This window comes from Lepisosteus platostomus, chromosome 2 (assembly GCF_059453375.1).
Source record: "Lepisosteus platostomus isolate fLepPlt1 chromosome 2, fLepPlt1.hap1, whole genome shotgun sequence".
Classification (NCBI taxonomy): domain Eukaryota; kingdom Metazoa; phylum Chordata; class Actinopteri; order Semionotiformes; family Lepisosteidae; genus Lepisosteus; species Lepisosteus platostomus.
In genome coordinates, this window is record NC_142612.1 from 4,407,788 (window position 1) to 4,433,018 (window position 25,231).

General features: G+C 38.7%; 1 protein-coding gene and 1 non-coding gene across 14 annotated transcripts in view; one reads left to right on the forward strand and one right to left on the reverse strand.

The window, feature by feature from the left end:
• Window positions 1-25,231, reverse strand: part of dmd (dystrophin) — a 728,682-nt gene that overhangs the window by 192,138 nt on the left and 511,313 nt on the right. For all 13 annotated transcript variants that reach the window (XM_088646795.1, XM_088646880.1, XM_088646889.1 and 10 more), the window contains 3 exons: window positions 12,497-12,614; window positions 4,591-4,802; window positions 310-464 (listed from right to left, as the gene is read on the reverse strand). In XM_088646795.1, the coding sequence (XP_088502921.1) occupies window positions 310-464; window positions 4,591-4,802; window positions 12,497-12,614 (485 nt within the window). The remainder of the gene's footprint in view (window positions 1-309; window positions 465-4,590; window positions 4,803-12,496; window positions 12,615-25,231) is intronic.
• On the forward strand, window positions 23,151-23,263 carry trnal-caa (transfer RNA leucine (anticodon CAA)). Its single transcript has 2 exons — window positions 23,151-23,188; window positions 23,218-23,263. It is a non-coding gene; the product is annotated as a tRNA-Leu (tRNA).

Genomic DNA, 25,231 nt, shown 5'->3' on the forward strand with positions numbered 1-25,231 from the left:
CCTGTACAAATCATGATGATGCTGCCCAACTTAACACCAACTTAATATACTGTATATCACTGCTAATAAATGGAAATGTGATAGGTGGTTTATATGCTTACACCCTGCTCTGGCAGCCGCCTGTCTGTTTCTCCAAGCAATATTACTTCCATCCTTGTGCCCTTCAAAGGGAATGTGCCGCTACTAGACCAATGCCCTCGCAGAGAACCCTGTTCTCACTGCTGCCCCAATCGGACGGTCAACAAGCAGGAGACAAACACAACCTGAGTGAAGAGAGGAGAAAGGAAGCAGAGGCCCCCCACTACTTACTTCTTATTGACATTTGCCCAGGAATTGTTCATGTCCTCTGTCACCAGGTTGACTTTCCTGGTGTCGTCAGCAGAGTAGTCTCTCAGCAGCTTGCGTGCAAGGTCATTCGCCACGTCTATGTTGATCTGCCACTGGTGAAGCTCCTTGACAAATTGCTGGAAAAGCACATTGTTTGACAAATATCACTCCACTGTGACGAAACTACAATCTAAAGAGTAAGTACACACACAAACCGCCAACGCTCATACCTGTTCTTCAAATATGCAACATAGCACCTATAATCTTGGTTGTTTCATCATTTCAGTGTCTTGTTTTCTAATTTAAATATATACATTAAATGCACATTAATAATGCAGCTTCCACCTTGTACTGGACACTGAATCTGACAAGTTTCACCAATAGAATAGTCCAGAGCAAAGACAGTGTGACTGTTGCAAACGCTCTAGCAATCACAGACAACCCTACAGTTATCATCTTTGAAAGAAATAAGCTCAACTGGGGCATTTTAGAGAAAAAAAAGGTGTTTCCTGTAAGACTTTATGATCTTGAAGAGCATCAGAGGAAAAGTATAATTACATCAGGTCAAATTAATATTATTATTATAAACTGAAATGGCAACATCTGCTTTTACTGTAAAATACATAATGTTTTATGCTACTTATTCAATTAGTGCCACCTACTGGATTTTAGTAATAATATTTATTGATAGTGTTTTATATTTAATCCTTCATAAAGTCAGGAGACTTTCATATTTACATGAATAACCAAGTGAGTGTCCATTTACACAGCAGAGCCATTTTACTGAAGTACCTTGCTCAAAGGTACAGTAATAGCATCTCCAATTGTCCAGTTTCCAGAACACTAACCACTTCTCTACACTAGTACTTCAGCAACTTGTGACCACCACATGTCAGTTCATCACAAACTATGAAGAAAGAGAACAAATCCCAGCAACACACTGTTTATTTTGAAGGAAAAAAAACCCACCGGCACCGCAGGATAAAGTTTAGACCAAGGCCAGTTTCTCTGCTTTGCTCAGATATCCATGAAAAATAATTTTAGCTGTGGAGATTGTAAATTAAATGAGGGCAAGTCAGTGCTCTTACTGTCCAAAAGCACGCTTTGGCATTAACCTTTGTTCATGGCACAAATCAGCCTTTTTAGAAACCACACATTCAGACAAGTCAGTTCATAGAAAGTTTAAATTCTCTGCTGGGGCAGAATTTAAAAAAAAAATATCTATAGTATTTATTTGCAATACAGTTTTGTTCTTCCATAAACCCTTTGGAGCCCACTTGTGTATTTACAGGAATCCCTAAGGGTAGCACATCACAATGTGAAAAATCTACTTCAGGGTTTGCTCAAGATTTGAAGAGAGCTGAAAAGATAAGACAGAAACATCGAGTCTTCTGTGTAATTTCCTTCAGGGAAGGTGTAATAAAATGTGAATAATCCATGCACCATGTCATGCTACCTCATTCTCACATAAAAAGTGTATACTTCACACTTTTTGATACATTTGTTTCTGAAGTATTTCTACACAATTATCTGAATGTAAGAGAAAACAAAAAATAAATGATCGATGTGTTTTGAAAATCTTCGTAACAAATTATTAGAACAGAAGACCACATGCACTTTTTCTAATGTGGGAATTTCACTGACTAGTCATTCGGTAACTGTCCAACTTGCGACTTGAATTTAAAAAAGGTTGAAAGCAACTCTTTCGACAACTTCAAGAATTAAGACCCAAACTCGTGAGGAAACCAGTTCATTGGCTAAATATGAGCAATGCAATAACCCGGAAAGGAAAAAAAAAACAATAAAGTATTTGTCATTGTCACTTTTTTTAAAGGTTAGTGTTTAAAGAGTGGCTGCTTACATGTCCCTCTCTTTTCTCAGATTAAAAACTGAGTGTTGCAATTAATGTCTTATAGGCCATTCTATTAAAGGTCCATTATTTTCTGTCCTACATGACTTGATGTAATGGATTTTTATAATTAAACTAATGACTAGTGTTTCTTTTTTTCTTCTTTACTTTCAGGCCCCATTTATTTCCAAGCTCCATCTGAATAATCAAAATGGCATTCAAAGTACTTCATTACCTTAATTTCATTGTGACATTCCACCAAACGCTCCCTCTCTACCTTGGCCTTGTCATCCCCCGAATTTACAGACTATATTAAGCGACTTTGAAATTGAAATGCATGCATTCACTTCACCGCTTATGTTTATTTCTAATTTTCTTTAATCAACAGACACTTGCAAAGTTATTAGTCTGTGAGTGAAGACAATTAAATCACTTAATTAAAAAACAAGTAAGCAAATGCGACTAGCGCATTTTGTTTAGACTAATGCTTCAACTAACCCTTCCAAAATCACATTCATTTAAGCTGTGGTGTTGCTTTACAGTCACACACTGGTAGTCAGAAGGTTTATTTTAGAATTTGTTGAGTTAATTACTAAAACCTAAATGGTGACCCAGTAGACTCAAAATATCCCCAGACATTTAAAATTGCCCCAGAATTTTCATTACAACTTATGAGTACAAGAAAAGACATGTGGCATTATTCATGGATGTAGTCAGTCCTATTAGAAAATGTACAGCACTACTCCTAAGAACATTATGGGGAGCCATTTAAACTTCTTAAATCTTGATATTCACAATATTATTTCATAGATGGCTATACTGTATGTTTGTGATCAAGACAAATACAAAAAAGTATTTACTGGTTGAGATGTAATGCATTCTGCTGTGCTCATCTGCAGAATAATGTTTAGTATCTACTGACCAACTGTATAATATATGTGAATGGACACTACAAAAGCAAATACTACTAAACTGCAAAAGCAAATACCTAGACAATGGCAGGATTTAACAATGTCTCAACCTTGATTCTGTAAAGTTCTGATACTAATAAAATGCAGAGAAGATAAATATTTGATATTCTAGATTTAATTCCTGTTTTGCAGGTGCAACATTTATTTTATAAAAAGAGAAATGTTCTCCTATCTCACTGACTTTCTTGAGAGTTTTAATTTTACAACCAAGAGTTTTGGAGGGAGGGTGATTTATTCTTAAATCATCTCAATTGTAATTAGTTTTCGAAACATTTTATTATTTCCTTCAGTAAGTATTATAGGCTAAAGTATCAGAGGTAAAAATACAGTTTTTCTCTGAAAGCGCGTGGGACAGGGATGAGAAGAAATAAAGATACAGATTGTTTTGTGCTTAGTAAGGATTAATCCTCATTCTGGGACTGAAGACACGTTTATGCTTTGAGTTTGCTGTAGGGATTACAGTCTCTGTTAGTTAAGGCTGCATTCGGTCCTCAAGATTTAAATGAGAAGATTTGGGCCTCAGCAGCAGTGGTTTGATAAGTTTTAATAAATGAGGGTGAAAGGAGCTGCAAGAATGAAAACTGTACTACCTTACCGCAGAGTTTCTGGAAATCATTTTCTATTATCATTAGTGGAAATCTGCTCCCTGTATATTGCTTCCATACCAGGTGACTGTACTGTAAATGTCGTTTCTGGTCATTTCTTTGCCTCGAGTCAAAACACACGCTGAAATAACACCTCAACACTACAAGAATGAGGGAAACTATCCATGGTCAGGTCAGAGCTCGTGAGTTTGCCAAACAGATACTGTACACCTCAAATACAGTGTCAGCTGGGATGCCATTTCTTGATGTTTTTACCTCTCATTTCTCTAAAGCTTCTAAGGGAAATCTGATGTCTACAATAACTAATTTATCTGTGGTAATGTTCGCCTATTCACCATGCACTAAAGCTGCTTGAGACAGAATAGAAACGCACCCCCAATCACACACTGTAATTAACACAATCATACGCTGCCCAGGGGCCTGCTCCTGCTAGGAAAATATGTGTTGATTTTGCTCTTCTCATTTCCAGCTATTTATCACTAGGAAGAACTCAAGAATTAAGTGTATTGAAAGGTTTACAGTATATGGTGTTTTAGCCATAGTAAGTCTGGTTTAACCTCCTCGGCTGAGGGCTGACCTCCTGGCCAGAGGACGAGGAGGCCAGGACCCCCCTGCAGAGTGAGGAGAGAGCAAGGGGCAGCTGGAGAGGAGGAGATGCGTGCCAGGAAGAGAGGATCACGTACGGTATGTATAGATTTTTGTATGTGAGGAAATGGCATCAGGAATGCTGGCAAATGACCGACAGATGTGGCTGATTGAACTAGCCTGTTGTCCCGAGCTTTCACTCTAAACTCCATTCGAGTTCAAAGTATTGCTGATCTCCTGCAGTCCGGCTTACCTTCAGGTCTGCGTTCTGCCTCTTGAGCGCCTCCACGGTGTAGGATATGTCCTTCCACGACTCCAGCCTGGCCGTGGCTCTCTGTAGCAGGGGCGCGGCCTCCTGCTTTGCTTCCAGCCACTGGCTGGAGTCCTTCAGCATGTCCTGCAGCTGCAGCCTTCGGCCCTGCAGTGCCCCCTGCACTTCCTCCCACTGCGCCTGGACCTTGTCAACTGCACGGGGGAGAAAACCAACAGGGAGGCCCCCTAAGACACCACTCACTGCTGCTCCGGCACTGAGGAGCCGGGGTCTGTCAGCAGGGTCTTGAGTAAAGGAACACGAAAGGAATTAATTGGCCGATCCAAATGCCACAAAAAAACTCCACCACATACTCTATATAAATGAGCCACTGCGTCTGAACGCATACTTCCTTGTGCATGGATGGTAAATAAAGACATGTCACGTAAACAATGCTCACGTGACATGATGCTTATCTATTGATAAAGAGGACAACCCCGGCTCCCTCATAAAGAGAGTTTTGTTTTTGTTTCATAGACATCGATTTCGAACAGCTTATGACAAGGCGTGAACCACTCTGACAAGAGATGAAGGAGATGTCATTCTTTGCGCCGTGTGGTCTTAGAACACAAACAGCGGTGCCTTTCCGCCAGGTGGAAAACTTGTCATGATCATAATCCCTCCTCTTTAGGGTGCTCCGGCTCTTTTGTATTTTAGATCATTATTTGCACCTGCCCTCTCTTTGTCCCTCCTTATTTAAGCCGGGTGCTCTCGATACTCCGGGCTCTGCATTGGAAGACGGACGCCCGGAGGCCCGCCTACCATCGAGACGCCCTACAGTACGTCCACAGCTTGAAGGCTTAGGCTTCCTAACGGCGTCCTGACCAGCTGAGTCCGGGGCTCAGAGCGCCTGGCCTCGTCACTCTATTTTTAACTTCCTGGTTCCATGTCCCCATTCCTTGTTTTCCCTCTTGTCTTTGTCTCGGATGGACCTCCCGGTTTTTGGATATTGGACTGTGCCCTGGTTTCCCTATTTGGACTGTTTTGGAGTCGTCCGCCTGCGCCGCGCCACCCCAGAGCACCGGATCACCATCATCACGCTCCCCTGTCAACCCGTCCTGATCCTCATCGTCTCCTCCCTGTTGTCCTTCTCCACTTACTTCCAGATTATACCATCTGCATAGGGTCCTAAACTACGCATCGTGACAAAACTGGCACTACATTTTCATATCTTTCAGCTCATCATATCCAAGAAACATCACTTTAAGGCCAACCTCTGGGTTTTCAATTATCTTTCAGGATGTTTCCAACTTAAATGAGCTGGAACGTCTTTTACAAAAAGCAAAATTGTAAACTGCATGATTACAAGCTAGTCGAATAGAAGGACTTATAACAATCTCTACCTACATAATTATTATTATGTTGAGCATCACACCTTTCAGCCTTGGTGGTACTGTGCCAGTGTTGCACTATGCCATCCAAGCTCTCAAGTAAAACTAACTAGTACTTGTTTTTAGAGGAGAGCGAATACTGGATCTGTAAGAACAGCACCCAGGCTATAACACCCATTCTGTACTCCAAACAATGACCTTTCTTCTGATAAGCCACTTGTCAGCCCCATTAAGACCTTATTTCTTTTAGATTCATACTCCTGAACTGTACTCGCGATTATGGGAGATTGCTCTGTGGTTTTAATTGACACATAACGAAAAAATTAGAATGTGTTTTTCAGGGCTCTATGGAGACATCACCTCTGAAAGGATGCATCTAAACAGATTTATTTTGAAGGTATTTTACCTTTATTATACCTGACACATGCATAATTACTCCTGAGTTTATAGCTACCCCCTTCTCCTTATTAAAGGTCTTCTGGCACTGCTGTTGCTGGTTAACACATTTATTTCCCTCTTTCCTCTAATTAAATAACATGCCCAGAGCATTCATTATATAAAACCTGTAAATTGGTTGAACTAATGAACTAATTAAGGTTTTCCAAAGCAAAGGGGTGAATACTTATGCAATCAACATATTTTAGTTTGTGATGTTTCATTGCTGCTTTTGCTGACATTTAACAATTTTCAGTTTCAGCACTCAAGTCCTGATTAAGAACTTTATAAAAATACATATACTGTACATCATTCGAAATGAAATAAAATGGGACCTTACTGGAGAAACATGAATACTTTGGCAAGGTACTGTAAGCAAAACAGCTTAATATAATAAAGCATTTCATGCAGATTAGAGGAATATCATCATAAAATGGGAACTGTAGAAAGCACCAAAATGGTCTCAAACCAAGAAGCAATGCTGAAAACATATTAAAAATGAAGAAAAAAAATTGCACAAAACACACTTATGGTAATTCCATGAAAAGATGGTACCACGATTAGAAAATAATTTAGAAAAATACTGGATTCAAGGTGAGATACAAAGTAAAAGCTGGACAACAAACAACTTGACTTGACAGAGATAACCATAACCAGGTTAAAGAATGTAACCTCACACTCCAGTGTGCTATTGGAAACTCCTAAATGCTAACTTGGCTCTGGGAAAACGTATTCCCACTGTAAAAGAGCACCAGGCTTAATTGCTGACATTTCTCATATCTGCAAATCTTTTGCTTAAATAATCTCAAATTTCTCAGAAATCATAGCCTTGCTGTAACATTCCCCTGCTGTTCAGAGACTCTGCTGGGCACACTGAGAGCAGTAACTGATAGAAAGAAAAATATCCTGAGCCATTAGAATTTATTATGGATTTGCTTTGTCAATGGGATGCCAATGCTTCCAGTTTTAAATCCCCACATTTGCATCCTCACAGCACAAAGGTCTCTTATTTTGGTTGACATTGTGTGTCGCTGTGAATATACTGTACTCTGTGGTTCACAGTTGTACAATGCAAAAAATACAAAAATGTTGTGGGGATGTTGGATGAGTGGATTACTGTAGGTATGGAAAAAAATATTCTAGACACTCTCCAGGGGCATTTGGCAAACAAAAGCCAGCTTTGCTTGAAACTAATAAACAAATATATTGTATTCTCCAGGTCAGGAAGATTCGGAATGAATGATTCTTGAGAAAAGCTCTGTGTGATGCCTCCACATGTCTGGGTATGGTGTTTTTTGTCAGACTTTATTGAGCATCCCCACAACTTTGGCTTTCAGCATTTACACCTTTTCAGATTTGCATCTTCATGGCTATATGTCTTTGCTTGCTTGATCCCTATTATACGATAAAGCAGCCACATCACTCTGCAACTCACAGCTGTCAGCCCACTGCAGCTCAGCAGGATGGGAGACCTCCTGGGAAAAACTACGGTTGCTGCTGGAAGAGGTGTTAGTGGGGCCAGCAGGGGGCGATCACCCTGCGGTCCATGTGGGTCCTATTTCCCCAGTATAGTGAGGGGGACACTATACTGTAAACAGGCGCCGTCCTTCGTAAAACCGAGGTCCTGACTCTCTGTGGTCATTAAAAATCCCAGGGCGCTTCTCGAAAAGAGTAGGGGTGTAACCCCGGTGTCCTGACCACATTTCTCATTGGTCCTTATCAATCATGGCCTCCTAATAATCCCCATCTATGAATTGGCATCATCACTCTGTTCTCCTCCCCACTAATAGCTGATGTGTGGTGAGCGTTCTGGCGCACTATGGCTGCTGTTGCATTATCCAGGTGGGGCTGCACATTGGTGGTAGTGGAGGGGATCCCCATTACCTGTAAAGCGCTTTGAGTGGAGTGTCCAGAAAAGCACTATATAAGTGTAAGCAATTGTTGTTGTTATTATTATTATTAAAGTGCTGTCTCATTCCCAGAGCTGCACTGATACAAGGACACCTCTACCTCTACTTCTTCTCCTGATCTGAAACTCAGCAGCCCAAAGAGAAAAAAAAAACACAGAATTACTTGTTAACCTATCCTTTCACCAAATGCAATCTTTTTGGGATGAAGAAATTCAACACATGCAATTGGTGGAAAGTTTGAGGAATACCTCTCCTAACAAGTGAAGGCACCTGGAGATTTGGAGGAACCTTCATGACAGACAAGTAGATTTGGATACCCAAGTTGTGTGTCAGAGTTTCCATTACGCAAAGGACATCAGAAGAGACTGAGGTGCAGACAATGATGACATCCTAAATACGACCTTCAGGATTATATATTCAAAACTGAACTATAAAGGGAGACATTAGCTAAACCACACAATGCAAGGCCAAAGTGTAATATAACCAGGATACCAGGGTTAGCAGCCCTGCTCTTATGATCAGAGCCACGGGATCTTTATTGACTAAGTCTCCAGTTTATCATGCCCCATCCAAAGAATGGCGCCTCCTACAGGACAGTGTTCACAGACATAGACAGTGCTCCCATACTGGGACTTTGGATTGGAAATTCTTGACTGTATGGCAGACAAGTACAGATGGACAACAACAGGTCTCTTAAAAAAACATTGATCTGTGCACACAGAAGTATTTAACTACTTTTTTAGTGTACTCTCGAACACCAGTTTACGTCACTTTGTTTAACTTTGTGTTAGACACAGCACTGAAAGCACAGGATGCTGCAGAAATGTTATTCTGTAATAAAACTTTAACTTAAGTCAACCAGACAACATTCATATGCATATGACCTACTGAACAGTTGTTTGTGGGAGAGAACGAATGCATTGTATTGCTAAAAAGGTTTTACACCAGGAACAAGACATAGAAACGGAAGTGCTGAGACATCATTGCTGGATGGCTTCCATCTAGCAAAAATAATGTAACCCTTAAAACTGCACATCCTAGTCAGGTGTTGTCATGATTAGCTCCAGCTGCTTCGAGGCACTACTCCCGTTCTGTCTCAGTGAGACAGTTCTTTGGAAGAACCTGCGCCCTGTTCTCAACAAACACAAAAAGACAACCCTAAAGCCCAATAAATCTCTCATTTGTTAAGATTAAGTTTATTAGGAAGAAAGTGCATGCAAAATTTGATTTGTCAAAATAAACAATTCCCAGAAGAAAAATCGTAACAGGATATTTTATTAAAAGCCTACAGTGTATTAATAATAAATTGTGTTTCTTGTTGGATTTCTCATATCAATCTCCAGGGGAAAGCGCAGTTTAATAGCGCTGACTTGACAGAGTCTACTTTGCTAAGGTATTAATTTCCTTGCATGCATGTGTCTCTTTTTCTCTCCATCTATCATTTTTAACCCAGTGCAAGATCTAAACATTTCTTGGTACGAGAAAACATTGCAGTAGACTGTTAATGCTCGCAGACAAGAACCACTTGTGATTTTCTCCATTTAATGAAAGAAAGGCACCTTTTTGAAATATGTGCATCAATGCATGCATTCAAAGCAATACAAATAAATTAAGATGTGCTGAGTGTGAGAAAAGGGAAAGGATACTGATACCATATCCTTGAAAAATACTTTTAAAATAAACATGCTTTTACTTAGCTTAACATGTTGGTTAGACGTATGTTAATGGTAACAAAACCCAGTTGATAGTTACTGTATAAACCTATTTATCAGAAAACCATTAGCAGTAACAATGTGATGTAATACATATAGCTGCAATATTTATTCAGAATTTAAAATTCCAGATCATTTTCTGTTCCTGCATGGATATTGTCTTATTCTGCAAAATTCCTTTAAAGCTAGAATCTTAATTCACCTATACAGTACATGTATGTATTAAAAACAGAAAGAACAGCTAAATGAATAAAATAGGAATTAATTTTGTCCTCCAAAAGATACCACTCAGTTGCACCTTGAGATCAGAAACAAATTAATCGATTGTTCAAAGAGACATGCGCGCTAATTACATCGTCAACAAAATTCCATTATTATTCTGTTGCTGCATCCTTGTGATGACTACAAAATAAGTACAATCCTTCACCAGAGGGAGTTATCATCCCCTAGAGCTAAATGTTTACAGAAAAGCATAGCACTTGTCCGCACCATACTAGATCAAAGCGAGAAGCCAACTTATTAACTAATAATGATCATGCGTAAGATCTCCAAAAGCTGATCCCATGGTCGTTAGACGGCAAAATTCTTCTCCTGCTCCTCAGATTTGTATTTGATCACTGCCAATATGTTTTTAAATTGATCAGTTTTCACCTACTGTATACCCAACTTTATCTCACCATTCCAGTTTAAGTTGGGCTCTTGACACGGGCTCTTGGATACACAGTTTGCCTCCTCATTGTTCCCACTTTCCACCCTCTTCCACACATCATGTCACCTCTTCACTCTTTTTTAATGATTGCTATTGGCCTAATGTTTTCCAGAGGGACGATTTTTGTGAAGCCACAATTATACAACAGGTTGGTCTATTTTATTACCAGGATCAATGACTCGACGACCTTAACAAATCGAGTCACTCAGCAGCTTACTCTTCATTAATTCACTTTTCATTGGCATTAGACAAAGTTTAAATCACCACTTGAAATAATAACACACAGCCAAAACCGCTAAAAGCCTGACTGAAAAGGTGGGGCAAAATGAAAATCAAAGAGTCTGCTTTTAAAAGATCTATGTACTGTAAAAATTCTGAAGTAACTCTGAGAAAGAAATGCCATATTTGATTTTGATTTTACATAGTCTCTAGACATAAAAAGGTATGTAGACTTGATCTTATGACAAGTGACAATAAAAAATAAATGACAAGCAATAAATACACCCTAATAGTTCGGCTGTAAGCTTACGTTACTGGAATTCTGACACGAAGTGTGTTTTTTTAGTTCCACTAAATGACCTCACATACTGGATACACAGACAAAAAAGGGAAAAGTTCCAAAAGCAATAAGTCTTGCTGTCAAAAGCGATAAAATTAGACCTTATTTTTCATTGAAGCTTCTTGCCAACACCTTGTGTGTCTAAACTTTCACTATATGGGTACTTATCTATCAGGCTTTGCCCACACAGAAAGTCAAGGTTGATTGATTCAGATTCTCTATACAGTTTTACACCACAACCAACAGCAAATAAAACCTTTCAGGCAATAAAGCAATAGAAACTCAGAGATTGCGGAAATAAAAGGGCTAGGTAACAACTGTGTTCACTTTAAAATATCAGACAACACTGTAAATGACATGCTGTAAAACCAACGTTATTGTTAAGCTGCTTATGATGAGAAGGTGATAAACGTTCAAATGGTAATACCACTATAAAGTGCATACTGTACATAAGCAGCCAACCTGAAGGTGTACTGGAAGTGGCGTATTTGACCATTTCTATGGTGAAATACCCTAATCCTGATGAGGTAAATAAAATTCCAAAATGTCTCCCTTAGGGAGAGGGTGTTATTTTATTTGTCACATTTTTGCTCATTCACTGATCATCAAGTTATATACTGTATGGTTTCTGTGTAAATTGCACATTTCAAGTTTTTAATACCATGTCATTTACAATGTCTTTAAGCAGATACCAAGAATTATTAATTAAACTATTGAAACATGTAGTATGAATCTTATAACATGAATTATAAATTTGTGGGATCTTTGACACTACATTTCATTAACATGAACCATTAAGTGCAAATAAGAGAACTATTTTACACAGCACTTAAAATCAGTGTTTTTAATTCTTGAGAAACTTCCTTCTCCCTCCATTCTTCATACAGTATTAAAATAAAGCCGCTCATGCTTCTTCTTCACCACAACTTGGCTCTGACCTGAAAAAATATAGTTGTTCGATCTCTGTCACTGTAACTCATGCGCTGTTTTGCGGTCATAGGGGAACTAACATGGACTTGCATCCTAGTCTCCTGGAAGTTATCTCGTCACCCTAGAAGCAAAAGAGCTTCAAGATTCGCGTTTTAGTCACTAGTTACTCCTCCTCCACTAGTTACAGTAGATACTGTATGCTGTGCGTTCAGCGTGTGGCACATTGTTTAGTGCCGAGGTTATTTGTATACAGCAGTACTCACTGCGGTCAGTGATGATGGAGCGGACCTCCTGATTGTTGGTCTTGTTTTTCAGGTTCTGTGCTGCCGTAATCAGATTCTCCAGCTGAGGGCGCCTCTGTTCAAGGTCCTGCAGTGTCGACTGGTGAGAAAGAAGGAGAGGAATGATATTCTTCAGTTAAGAGTTTTATTCTATTTTTACTTTAATCTCAGTTCTCAGTTCTCGGTCCTTTTGTCTTGTCTAAATGTGTCTAAGTTCAACGCTGATCCTTAATAATGACTAATGTGAAAATGATGTAAATCGTGGTAACAAATGTTTTGATGAAACATTTAAACTCTGCAATCTTAGCTATGCCCTGCTGATAAGCCCTAATAAGGGTCAACTTGTTGTCTGTGGCTGCTGACCTACTGTACTTTACACATGCAATGTGGAATTAGAAATCTATTTCACAGCAACTGCATGCTCCTAAAAGTGTTCCTTGGGATATTTGTCTATATCCGTATGATATACATATTTCGGACAAGGTTAAATTGCAGAGTCAAAAATAATTGATTGAAAAAGAAAAGCCATTGCTGAAAAAATATTTCAAAAATATTTTTTAAAAGAGTTCTACACAGTGCTTAGAACTTGATGCACACAAGTTTGATGCTTGTGTGGATGGAAGGACAAGAGACCAACATGATGCTAGATGTCTTGCTTGGATAAGCCAAGGTTGCACAAGCCACCTTCTTGAGATTTGATATGTTTCACAAATTTGATTGCTATGAGGTAGAGTTTACATGATTTAGTTGCTTACATTGTGGCACCTGACTTAATAATTAAAATATTTTAATTTAAATATATTCCCACTAGTTTAATCGCAGACTAATATCACAAAAAATAACCATGCACAGCATGATCCACAATTCTTATCAGTTCTGGGGCTGTCTGTGCAATATTTTGCAAGTTGAATAACAATGTCTTATACTCCCCAAGTTTTAAACATAAATTTCAAAGAAAGCAAAAGGACATTGATTCGTCATTATAATGAATTATGGGTATAGCTCATCAAAGCAAAATGCATTTTCAAGTGTTTGTGTTTGAAGTGTTTCCTCACAATAGGCCCATTCTTCTTCACCCTGGGATGGAAAGAAAAATAACATAAAGGGCCTACCTTATTAAATGGGCAGTAATGTGATCATTAATCAAGAGACTTTAAAGCACGATCATTTTAACCCTCTATACAAAAAGCTAGTGAAACAATAAAAGTGATAAACCATGTTTGTTTTACAAAAGAATATTGTGGCCAATATCTATTAACTTCAAACACACAAATATATGCACTTAGAATTTGAAATTCAGATTTAAAGCACACAATCATTCATCTATACTAGAGAAATGTAACACCCAGAAATTATGTGAAGCAATATAAACATGAAGCAAAGATTTTCCTGTATATACAGGTCCATTGTGGAAGAAGAGTACCCATGTCTGACTAGAGAGAATAGTTCAAGTGTCTAACTTCCTTAGTAATGGTCTGATTTATGATGATCAGACACACATGGGAATAACAACCAAATACCAGATACTCCAACAACTAGTTTATTTTACTCTAGAGGTCTGACTAGTACTGTAGTATTTAAGGTATTTACTGTAGTCTGATGCTGGGAACATCATAATAAGGACACATGAACCATCACAGTGGCTGGGCACAACATGACCTCTTGATCAAACATGAAGAAAACACTTTTTACATGTTTCAAATTTCTTTTTACATGGGGATGCTCTGAAATGCAGAGTTTGTTATGGGGTCAATACCAATTTAATTCCAATCCAGTATTTTAACAGCTTAAAGCTATTTTAAAATCTGAAAACTGTTATCAATTAGATTGTGATTACAAAAATCTGGCAAAAAACTCAGAGGCCAAAGTGCTCTGGGACCAGGAATGGGAACCAGTTATCTAAATTACTTAAATTTCAGTAGTCATCTCCAACTGACACAATTACATTGTTCTAACCCTTTAAAAATGGTGTTTTAATGATGAACATACAATCAATTCAGTTGAAGAGGTCTAATCTATACTGATGCACAACCGAACACAAAAGTCTAAGTGGCTGACTGCACACATACTGTACATAATCTTTTAAACATTTTCATTAGCAAGAAGATTTGAGTATTATTCTTGCCTTGGATGATAAAATACAGACCTTAAGGACTATGATTTCATAAGACTAGATGCTAAGGGTCTAGCTTCTGAGTTAAAAACACCAAAATGATCTGGTCAAAAACCTCTATAAATAGACACTCAAAAATGTTGGATTTTAATTCATGAAAGAACAAAAAAAAGATGTCCCACTTGAATAATAAAGATTGCCTGATTGCTAGTGGTGCGACTGAGGCCGGTCTGCCTGTGAGAGAAGTTGCCAGGGGAATGGAAGGATCTGCTTCAACAACCAGCCAGTTCAGAGCAACCAGGAAATGTTCTCTGTGTGAGAAAAGGCCATCTCCTGGAGGAAAAAGGATGACCACGCTGGCCTAGGACTATCACCTAATCTGATCTAATTGTGTACGTATTTGCAGACTGCAATGGTTACAGCCTAAGAATTTCAATGAAGAGATGACCCATGTATCAGCAGAACATTACAGCTCATGAAATGGAGCTGCATTTTCATCTGCATGCAAATGATTCTTCCGTTCAGAGGCCATCCCGAAATAACGCGGTGACAGCAGAGAGACACACTTGCCATCTGTGGTTATCAGAAAATCTGAGATGGCAGCAGAGAGTGGTGGAGTTTTTATTCACTGATGAATTTGATTTTGCTCATAACAAAATGACAAATGTAAAGATGTTCTGCTGAGCGTTGTTGCTGAAGTGGGGGTGATGTGGGAGATCTACTTTAACACAAGAAGATGCATATTGAGGACTTCATTGCAATGGCTGTTTAGTGATACATTGATAAAATGCTTGATCCAAGATGTTTTTATACATTCCAGCAAGCCAATGTGGAAGGATTTTCCAGCAGGACAGTCCAAGATCACACAGTGCTAGGATTACAATAATAATAATAATTGCTTACACTTACAGTATATAGCGCTTTCCTGGACACTCCACTCAAAGCGCTTTACAGGTAATGGGGTCTCCCCTCCACCACCACCAGTGTGCAGCCCCACCTGGATGATGCGACGGCAGCCATAGTGCGCCAGAACGCTCACCACACATCAGCTATTAGTGGGGAGGAGAGCAGAGAGTAATGAAGCCAATTCATAGATGGGGATTATTAGGAGGCCATGATTGGTTAGGGCTAATGGGAAATTTGGCCAGGACGCCGGGGTTACACCCCTACTCTTTTCGAGAAACACCCTGGGATTTTTAATGACCACAGAGAGTCAGGACCTCAGTTTTACGTCTCATCCAATGGACGTCACCTGTTTACAGTATAGTGTCCCCGTCACTATACTGGGGCATTAGGACCCACGTGGACCACAGGGTGAGCGCCCCCTGCTGGTCCCACTAACACCTCTTCCAGCAGCAACCTTAGTTTTTCCCAGGAGGTCTCCCATCCAGGTACTGACCAGGCTTACACCTGCTGAGCTTCAGTGGGCTGCCAGTTGTGAGTTGCAGGGTGATATGGCTGCTGGCCAATGACACAATGACACAGCTCAAAGGAAACAATGTTGATGTCTTTTCGTTGCCAGATTTAGATAGCTTTGGACGGTGCTGCAATGGAGTACACTTTTAAAAATGCTTTAAGTCTCAGTACCAAACTGCATTGTCTGTGACTAAAGAATAATCTAAAATTTATGGAGCACATTGAAGAGTTATACAGTTGTTGTAGAGACATTTTTATAGCTCAGTAGATTTAAGTTCTTTTCACTGACTAACAAAAACTCAAGCAAGTCAATCCCCTCCACTTACGAGTTCATTTTAGTTAAAACCAGTGCAGGGTACTATTTTTTAAAAGAGTTTAAAAAGCTTTTAAAAATTCAAATCCAGTGATGATGCTCAACAGGGCAACAGGGCTTATCCCTGATGAAATGCACATTTTAGCTCATTCATAAAAAAGAAAAGGAAGGAAAAGTAATTAAACTTCAGTTTTATGGTGATATTTCATAGGTCACAGTGTTTCCCAAGGCAGAAGCGCAAAGATAATTTGTTTGCAGCTGAATGCATGCTGGACCACTTTTGTTTCAGTGTGAAAGCAGACAGCAAAAGGACGCTGCTAATGAGCCGACACTGCTCTGCTCTGGCACAGCACACAGCAAATCTGAGCGTGAATCCACAGATGGCAGTGTGAAATGTCAGTCATTATTTGTATGTCTAGCACATCATATACATTTGCATAGCTATTTAGTATAACACACTTCCAAAGCAATTTTATGACACATTATGTATCCCAAGCTTGGCTGGTGATGAGGATCATGCTGGTATGTTTACAGTAGGTCTCAGTAAGCTTGTGTGGGCTTCTGCTGAACAACAACGTGCAGGAACAGAGTAGTGCAACTGAAGCGACTTTAAAAAAACAACAGCGACATTACAAATGTAAAGCTTTAAAGAAGACTTCAGACTGAAAGACTTTCTGATTTAATAATATGAGTGGGGAGCTGCGTCACTATGCAAGCTGCAAAGGAAAAAACAGAAATTAATTCCACTATAAAAAGTAGAGAGAAAGAAGTGAAAACTCCTTGTCACCAGAGCCATTGAATTTTTAGTTTTTCTACTTCATCTTTTAAGAACATATGCTCTACTCTACCTCTGAATTCAGTCATTCATCATTCATCAGAAAAAAACATAACAACCATTTAAGTGAGAAAGAGTTTCAAAATTTCAGTGCCTGAAATTAAATTTAATGTGCAAATTATTTTGCTCCACAGGGAAAAAAAAAAAGCAACAATTGTGTAAAGTGGTCTAATTAAATTGAAAAATGTGTCATTTTTATTGCTACTACAGTTTCTCAAGATTTGACTGGAAACAGCAATTAATTGCAAGATGTTAACAAGTGACCATATAAAAGGTAACAAAAATGATACGTTTGGCCTATCTACTGTATGTTGTTTGGTTGTGAGCAGCTAATGGATCTTAGAATTTGATTCAGCCTTCTCTTGAATGAAATTAGGGTATCCGTGTTGGAGGCATTAACCAAGAAAGCTTGTTTCACACTCATGATATAAAAAATGTCTTCCAGGAATTTGTCACGATTATAGTCCCCCCTCCTTAAGGGTGCTCCAGCCCTTTCACTTAAGACACCTGTTTCCTATTCCCAGCCCACCTTAAAAGCCAGGCGCTGACGCTCATCCGGGCTCTGCATCTGATTTCCATATCTTGCGAGTCCGGGACCTGGAAGCGCCTGGTCCCATTAAGGTTTTAATCTCGGTTCCCGTTCCTGTTCCCTGTCTGCCGGTTCCGACCCGGCCTTCGTGTTTTTAATTCCTTGTTCTGATGGATCTTCTGGTTTTGGACTTACCCTTGTGTTTTGGATATTCCCAAAGGACTACTCTCTCGGATTGTTCGCCTCGGCCACACCTCCCCCGTGCACCAGCGCACCTTGGACACGCCCCCCTGTTTTCAGCCCCGTATTCCTGCATGACGTTTCCCCAGTGTTTCCCCAGTTCTTCGGATTGTGTCGTCCGCATAGGGTCCGGAAAGAACTGTTCGTTACAGAATTAGCTTTAAAAGCCAAGTTTCCACTTGTGTTTCCTGGGGTAGATGTTTCATTGTTGACATTGAAGACGTCCAGTGGGTAGACTTTGTAAATCTCTTTGAAAAGTTTTAATACTTGTATTCATATCTACTTGTATTCTTTTCTTTCGAGTTCTTCACATTGATTTTCCTTTCATTCTGATTTCCTTGTTTCTGGTCTCTCTGTTCTGGACTATTTTCAGAACAGCAAGATACTTTTTTTAACCAATCCATCTCGTTAGGTGTTAAAAAGAAACTTGAGAGGCAACTTCAAGTAGGTTTCTTTTCACATTGCTTTCCAAAGGTAAATGATGGAGTGTTCCTGACTGAACAGCCGTCGCTGTTGTTGATCTTTTATTGAATTCGGAATTGCCAATTATTTTTGTCATACCCACCCGATCCACAACAGCCAATTAGTTGTGTATTTTTCACAACTTGGCTCTTTTTTACCTTGTTCACTCTATTGTCTCAGTTATTTTAGTGGTATAAAATATAGGAGATTGTCACACATAAATATTTATCATCCTTGAGATGTGGCCTTTTGATTTAATCTGGAACAGATGCTCTTCATAGGTGTTAGAAGAGGGAAGCAGAAGGGTGGGATGATATGATAAGTGATTTGGACTTGAAGATTTTTATCATGAAAAGAGCATTTGCATTGATGAGACAGTTCCTAAAGAGCTAAGGCTTTTGATTTAATGAAGCTTCCTCAGCTGCATGTCTTCAGCTGCCCTTTTGTGTGATTAAAAACCAGTAGGTGGGTTCTGATGTTCTGATGAAGCTCTATTTCCTTAGAAAAATATTGGTCTGCTGCCCTTTGTGCAAATTGTTTAGGGAATGTCTGCAGTTTTTTATTAAGATAGTTAAGCTAAAAACTCCTCATTCCCTAAAAATAGTCAATACATGTATTGATAAAGGGTATAGTACATTTTGTTTGTCATTCAATTTCAAATAGTGCCTGTGAGATTGACTGCAGTCTCTCCAAAATCATTAATTTAAAAAAATCTTGTTGACCAAAACTGCACATTTCTAAATCTCGAGTTAAAACCATAGTGATTGATGAATCTGCACACTATTTAAATTTCAAATTAAATTTAAATTTGATTCGTCCCACTTCTGCCATCAGGGAGTTTATCTCAGACAAAAATTCTCTAATTCTTCTTGGGACATTAAATAAGAAATGTATGCACTCTGGTACAAAGCTGCAAATTAGAGATATAAAGAGTCCCTGATTTTCATGTCATTGGAAGAAGTAGTTATTCCCTTGTGTTGCATAATGCAGAAACAGCAGAAAGAGAGAGGGAGAGAGAAACTTATTTGCTTTTTATTTCCAAGGGTAAAATGCAATCACAGAAGCTGAAAGATTAATTACGTCTGTACTTGCCATAATGATATGCTAATGAATTTCTGAACTGATGGAAATTGCGAGAATTTTATTGCTGTCCTGGAATATTTCATAAGTGTACAACATTATAAACATTTCTTATTAAGAAATCGGATGCAAAATAGATGCAGGGGAAGCAGGCCCATTTTGCATGAAAGTTTAATTCATTTGTGAAAGTTTCACAGCAACTAGAACATCGGTGGGTTCTGAATAACTACAACAGTATATGTGATAATACTCCTAATTTACATTTTGGGATTAAAATGGCCTTTTTCATTTCCAAGCCAAAAAGTCAATTGCATGTGCTCTGCGCCCATCGGCTTGAAAAGGAAAGCTTTTCTTTTGTACCATGTACATGAATAAAATTAATGATTAAGATGTAGAGGGTGTCAGTTTCAAGATGAATTCCATAAAATGAATTTCATCTCATGAATAAGACACCATGCACATCCAAAACAGGGCAGGGCCACACATGCTGAATGTGATATAAACACCAAACTGAAATATTACAACTTCAAATAACGCACTTCACCAAAATAAAATACAACAGCAAAATACCCTGTTTTTGCATTTACTGCTTCAGTGAATGTACTGTAGTGTTTAATTAATTTTTTTTTTATTTGAAGGTACAATAGACATTGTAATTTTAGATGTAGGTATTGTGTATCTCGCTCACTGAGACTAAACAAGATCAGGAACCGTGTAAAAATGTCTTGCTATTAATTTCTGTTATTAAATAAACTATTAACTATCGTAGTTCAGATGGGTAGCTGCATCAGCATGTGCACAGTAGTCTGTAAAGGAACACGTAATAGGTTTATTCCATGCTGAAAAGAGAAGAGAGAAAACACAACGTTTCGAATGTGAAGCCTTCTTCAGGTGTCAGGCTTCACAGTCAAAACATTGTTTTTTCTCTCTTCTCTTTTCAGCATGGAATAAACCTATTACTTGTTCCTTATTAACTATTGTTTCTACCGAGGGGAGTAGCGGGGCTGAATATCATTTTCTTTTTTTTTTCCTGTGTGCTAATACATAAATAATAAATCCAATTAGTTTTATACCTGTAGACATATTTTCCTTACTATTTAAACTTACAATTGGAGTCATGCTCATTTTGTGCTCCGTTTCAGATTGTCTTTTATAAAACACATATTGAACTGCCTTGGAAACTAGATGTGTTTATTTCATTTTCAACTTCATCAATACAATCAGTACAGTTCAAATTCAATCAAATAGAATGTGAGAAACCTCTGCTGGACTCCAGTACTCTCTAGGAATAATGTTAAATGACTGACAATTTTAGGAGCTATCCCTTTAACAAGAGTGCAGTTGGTGTACACGTTAATACACACACACAACGTCAGATTAAAATGTATGCATCCTGAGGTCAAATGAGTACAAACAGATGTATCCGATAGACAGGCTGTGTCTGATAGAAGATCAGGGCATAATACGATATCCCCCAAAACAAAGGGATAATCTCCTGTAATGTTCTTACCCAATTCAGGCACTGACCTGATGAAATGAACTCAGAGGATACAAAAGCACAGCTGCTGCCTTGTTGTCTGATGTAAAAGAAAAAAATACCAATGACATCTGACCAATTCTGCTCTTTGCTTCTTTTTTTGTTGGAAAAGATCCCTGGCTGTCAGCAGACTGCTGACTGCCTCTGGCTGTATTTTCAATGCTCTGCTCCACACAGAGACTGCTACTGTAGCAATCTAAACCTGCAGGTGATCATCACTGCACTCGGCGTTTTAATCATTCAACTCTCTTCTGTAAGGAGTCCCACAATTATCCTGTTATGGAAGCTCTCTTACTGTGTTAGTCTGGGCACTTGTTGAGTTCGTAACTTATTTCAAGGTACACTGTTGTTTTTTTAATGTTCTGATCGGCTCTGTCAATACGAAACACTTGGTAAAGTTCACAATGAATAACACAGGCTCCCTATTAAAATAGCTGGACAACAAAGAAGAACTAAAGAATTAAAGTGTCAGATTTCATCTGTTTGTGTATTTGTGCATTTAAAAATTTGTATAATTTACTGTAAATATTTTTAACTGGCTGATCCTAAAACTTAAATTACTTAAGTGCACTGCCAATGCTATCTGCTATCAGCTTATAGATGGCTATACAGTAAGATCACATGAATATCCATTGTTTTAATTGATTGTTTTACTTAACAGGCCAAAGCCTTCATTTTCCCCACTGAGCTATATTGTACCACTGACTCCTATGAAATTCTAGGATCCCAGAGAGAATCACAAAAACAAGAAAACCAACCAAAATCCAAAAGGTACAGCGGGGCCAATCCATTCTTTCATTATTGTACATTATCTCAACAAGACAAGATCAATTCAGGGATCCTACTGAGAAGGTGAAGTCAAGGGCCACTAATCGTGTCCTGTTGTTTAAGAATTAATGGAATGGCTCTCCCTCTGTGGAAACGAGTGTCAACACCTTGTGACTACCAGCTCTGCTGAAACAAACATCTGGAAGAACCCCAATGAAAGGCTTCTATCTGTGTGGGAGTGCCAACATTTCTGTGCCATTGGGCTCTGCTCTCCTGTCTCTCTTGAGATCTCCGCTCTGATCTTTACCCCTCTGTTCATGAAAAAGTAAAAAGAGAGATGTCCACAGAGAGGTATGTTCACGCCTGTATTAATGTGTTCTCACAGTGCCCTCCAAAAGATTTTTTGACAGCAAAGTCAAAAGTATCATTTTTGCTTGGTCATGATCAAGAGTTTTGTATTTGTGATTATGAGATTAATATGAATAAGTACAATTTAAAATATACTGTATGTAATACGTTTGAGGAATTCTAGACAGGCATTAGGCCAAAAACACAATTTGTGTTCAACCGAATGATTTGAAGTGACCATAAGTATTAGGATACATTCACTCATTTCAAATCGGAGAAGTCAGGACTTGATTACATATCTCTTTGAGGCAATAACTGTATTACAACCCACTGAGTTGACCAAACTCTGTGTAATCAGCTACTTTGCTTCAGCTACTTCAAGTGCTTCCCTCTTCTTGAGCTTTTCTCACTTCAATTTGTTCTTCGCAGTGTAGCATGCCTGAACTGCATTTAAATATTAACACTGGCCTAGCTAGTATAGATTTTCTACTTTTTTTCTGATTTAGTCCTTTAGTTATTGTCATACTGCTTGGTGAAGTGTCACCCAAAAGTATAGAAGCATTTTATTCACCTAAAAAAAGGTTTTGTGTGATACTCTGAACCCATTCTGCTGTTGCCATAATTTGTTACATCATCACTACAGACAAGATGTGAGTTCGAGAGGTGGCCATATCTGCCCAGGCCAGGCCATGTGGCACAGATGAAGTGGTGTTCTGTGGAGTATCTGAAGGTCATTTTGTTCTCCACATTTTAACCTTTCATCCATTTCAAAAAGGTTTACTATGCTCACCTGCACCTGTTCATAACCATTTGTTCAAAAACTCTCTTGGCTCATCCTTGTACGTATTTTGGAAAGGGCACTGCACTATACAGTATATGCATCATTAAGTGCACAGATGTTCACCCCATGTACTTTACAAGGCTACACTGTCGACGTGTTTGAATATCATAAGCTCCGTTAGAATCAAATATCGGGTCCAAATGACTAAATAGCTGTCAGGATGGCCGAGTGGTCTAAGGCGCCAGACTCAAGGTTTCGATACCTTCTGTGAACGATGGGTGTTCTGGTCTCCGAATGGAGGCGTGGGTTCGAATCCCACTTCTGACAAGCGTTTTGGGGGGGCGGAGTGGTGGCTCTGTGGTTACGGATCTACACCTGTGGCTGGAAAGTTGCTGGTTCAAATCCTGCGGCCAGCAGAGAAATCCTACTCTGTTGGGCCCCTGAGCAAGGCCCTTAACCCCAGCTGCTTCAGGGGCGCTGTATAAATGGCTGACCCTGCGCTCTGACCCCAAGCTTCTCTCCCTGTCTGTGTGTCTCATGGAGAGCAAGCTGGGGTATGGTTTATTCCTGCTGAAAGGAAAAGAAAAGGGATACAACGTTTCAGCTATGAAGCCTTTAGCCAAAATATTATGTCTCTTCTTTTCCTTTCATCATGGAATAAAGCTGTTCCAAATAGACAGATGTTAATAATTAGCGGTTTAAGAAGATGTTCGGACCAGTGACCATACAGTAATTATAACAGGAACCCTGCCATTATCTTCATGACTTGGGAAACAAATATGTGACTAACAAAATTTGTTCCAATTGAACAATCACACCTGGCGTCAGAATATGAGGGTTAGATCAAGTTATTGTCTCTTCTTTTTAAGACAAATGACATTATTTAAATTATTAAAATCACTACACACTACAGTTGTGGTATACCAGTAGGAAAACTGGAAAACATGTCAGAATAATGTTATAATGACAAGAGAAATAATCCTCAGCCTCCTGTATGTTGTTTTGGAAGAGTATTTAGATCCAATGGAATGCTTCCTTGCTGCCTTTCAGAAATTGCAAGGTTTCTGTAACTGCGTTTAACCAATATCACAGGCTTGTAGGGAGAGCGAGAAAGCACTAGGCAATGATTCAGTGCCCTCTCACAGTCTTGTAATATAATGGCCATCCATTAGGCTTGGTTTTGTTAAGTACCTGTGGTAATATCTTGGCACAGACAGAAAAAAATGAATATCTTAGCTAAAAAACAAAGTTTTATATGGTATGGTAAGATACAGACCATTTATTTGAATGAGAATTAAGGATAAATATGAAAAAAATGTTCGATTTTCACTTCAAAGGGGTGAAAATGCGCACAATTTGAAAGTCAAAACTGTTATAGAAATATATAATTTAATGTAATAAATCTCTTTATCAGTCAAAACAGCTGAGTTAAAATTCAGAGTGCATGCTCCACTGTATCGACTTTCACAATTTAAACTTTCAAATCAATCAAACTTTCTTTGGTTTAGTTTCTTTTTAATGGAGGCAAGCTGTCATTCTCCTAAATCTGTTTTTATAATCTGATAATGCAAGGTCCCTATTCATTAAGTAGAGCAGTTTTCCTCAAAGACTCATGCTGTATTTTTTCCTACTCTTGGTCATATCTGTATCTATATCTCCTATGCTCCATTACCTCAGTACCAGCCAGGAGAATGTTTGCACATAATAGCATTTCATTCCTGATTGAATTTACACTAAGAGTATTCCTCCCCAGCACATACACCATTTTTCACTTCAGTACTGCTCCAAAGCCTTTTAAGGAAAGGCAAATTCAATTTACAGTGTTGGAAGGCACAGTGTATTTGAGGATTTTAATGCCTTTCCTTTCATGCATTTATTCTACAAAATAGATCATCCTTGTTTGTAGTGTTCAACCAGAAGCTGGCAAGCAGCTGAAACAAAGGCAAAGCCACTGAAACAAAATATTTTTTCACCTGGAACAGTATTCTTTTCCGTGCACTGTACAGTATGTACTGTGCATGCACATACTGTATGTACTGTACATAGTGGCAGAAAAAAATACTAAAACATCTCCAATCTTGAAAATCTTACTAGAATTGTACTTTCTAGAAAAGTAACTATATGAACCATTAGCATATACAGTACGAAGATATGTTAAAACTTAATTTTTCTAAAAATATTTGTGGAAATGACAGTGAAAACTCCGTTACTTATAATAAAAACTAAACTAAAGGCATGTTTACTGCTTTTTTGGAACTGTGAGGGACAATTGAAATGTTAAAATCCAGAATTACC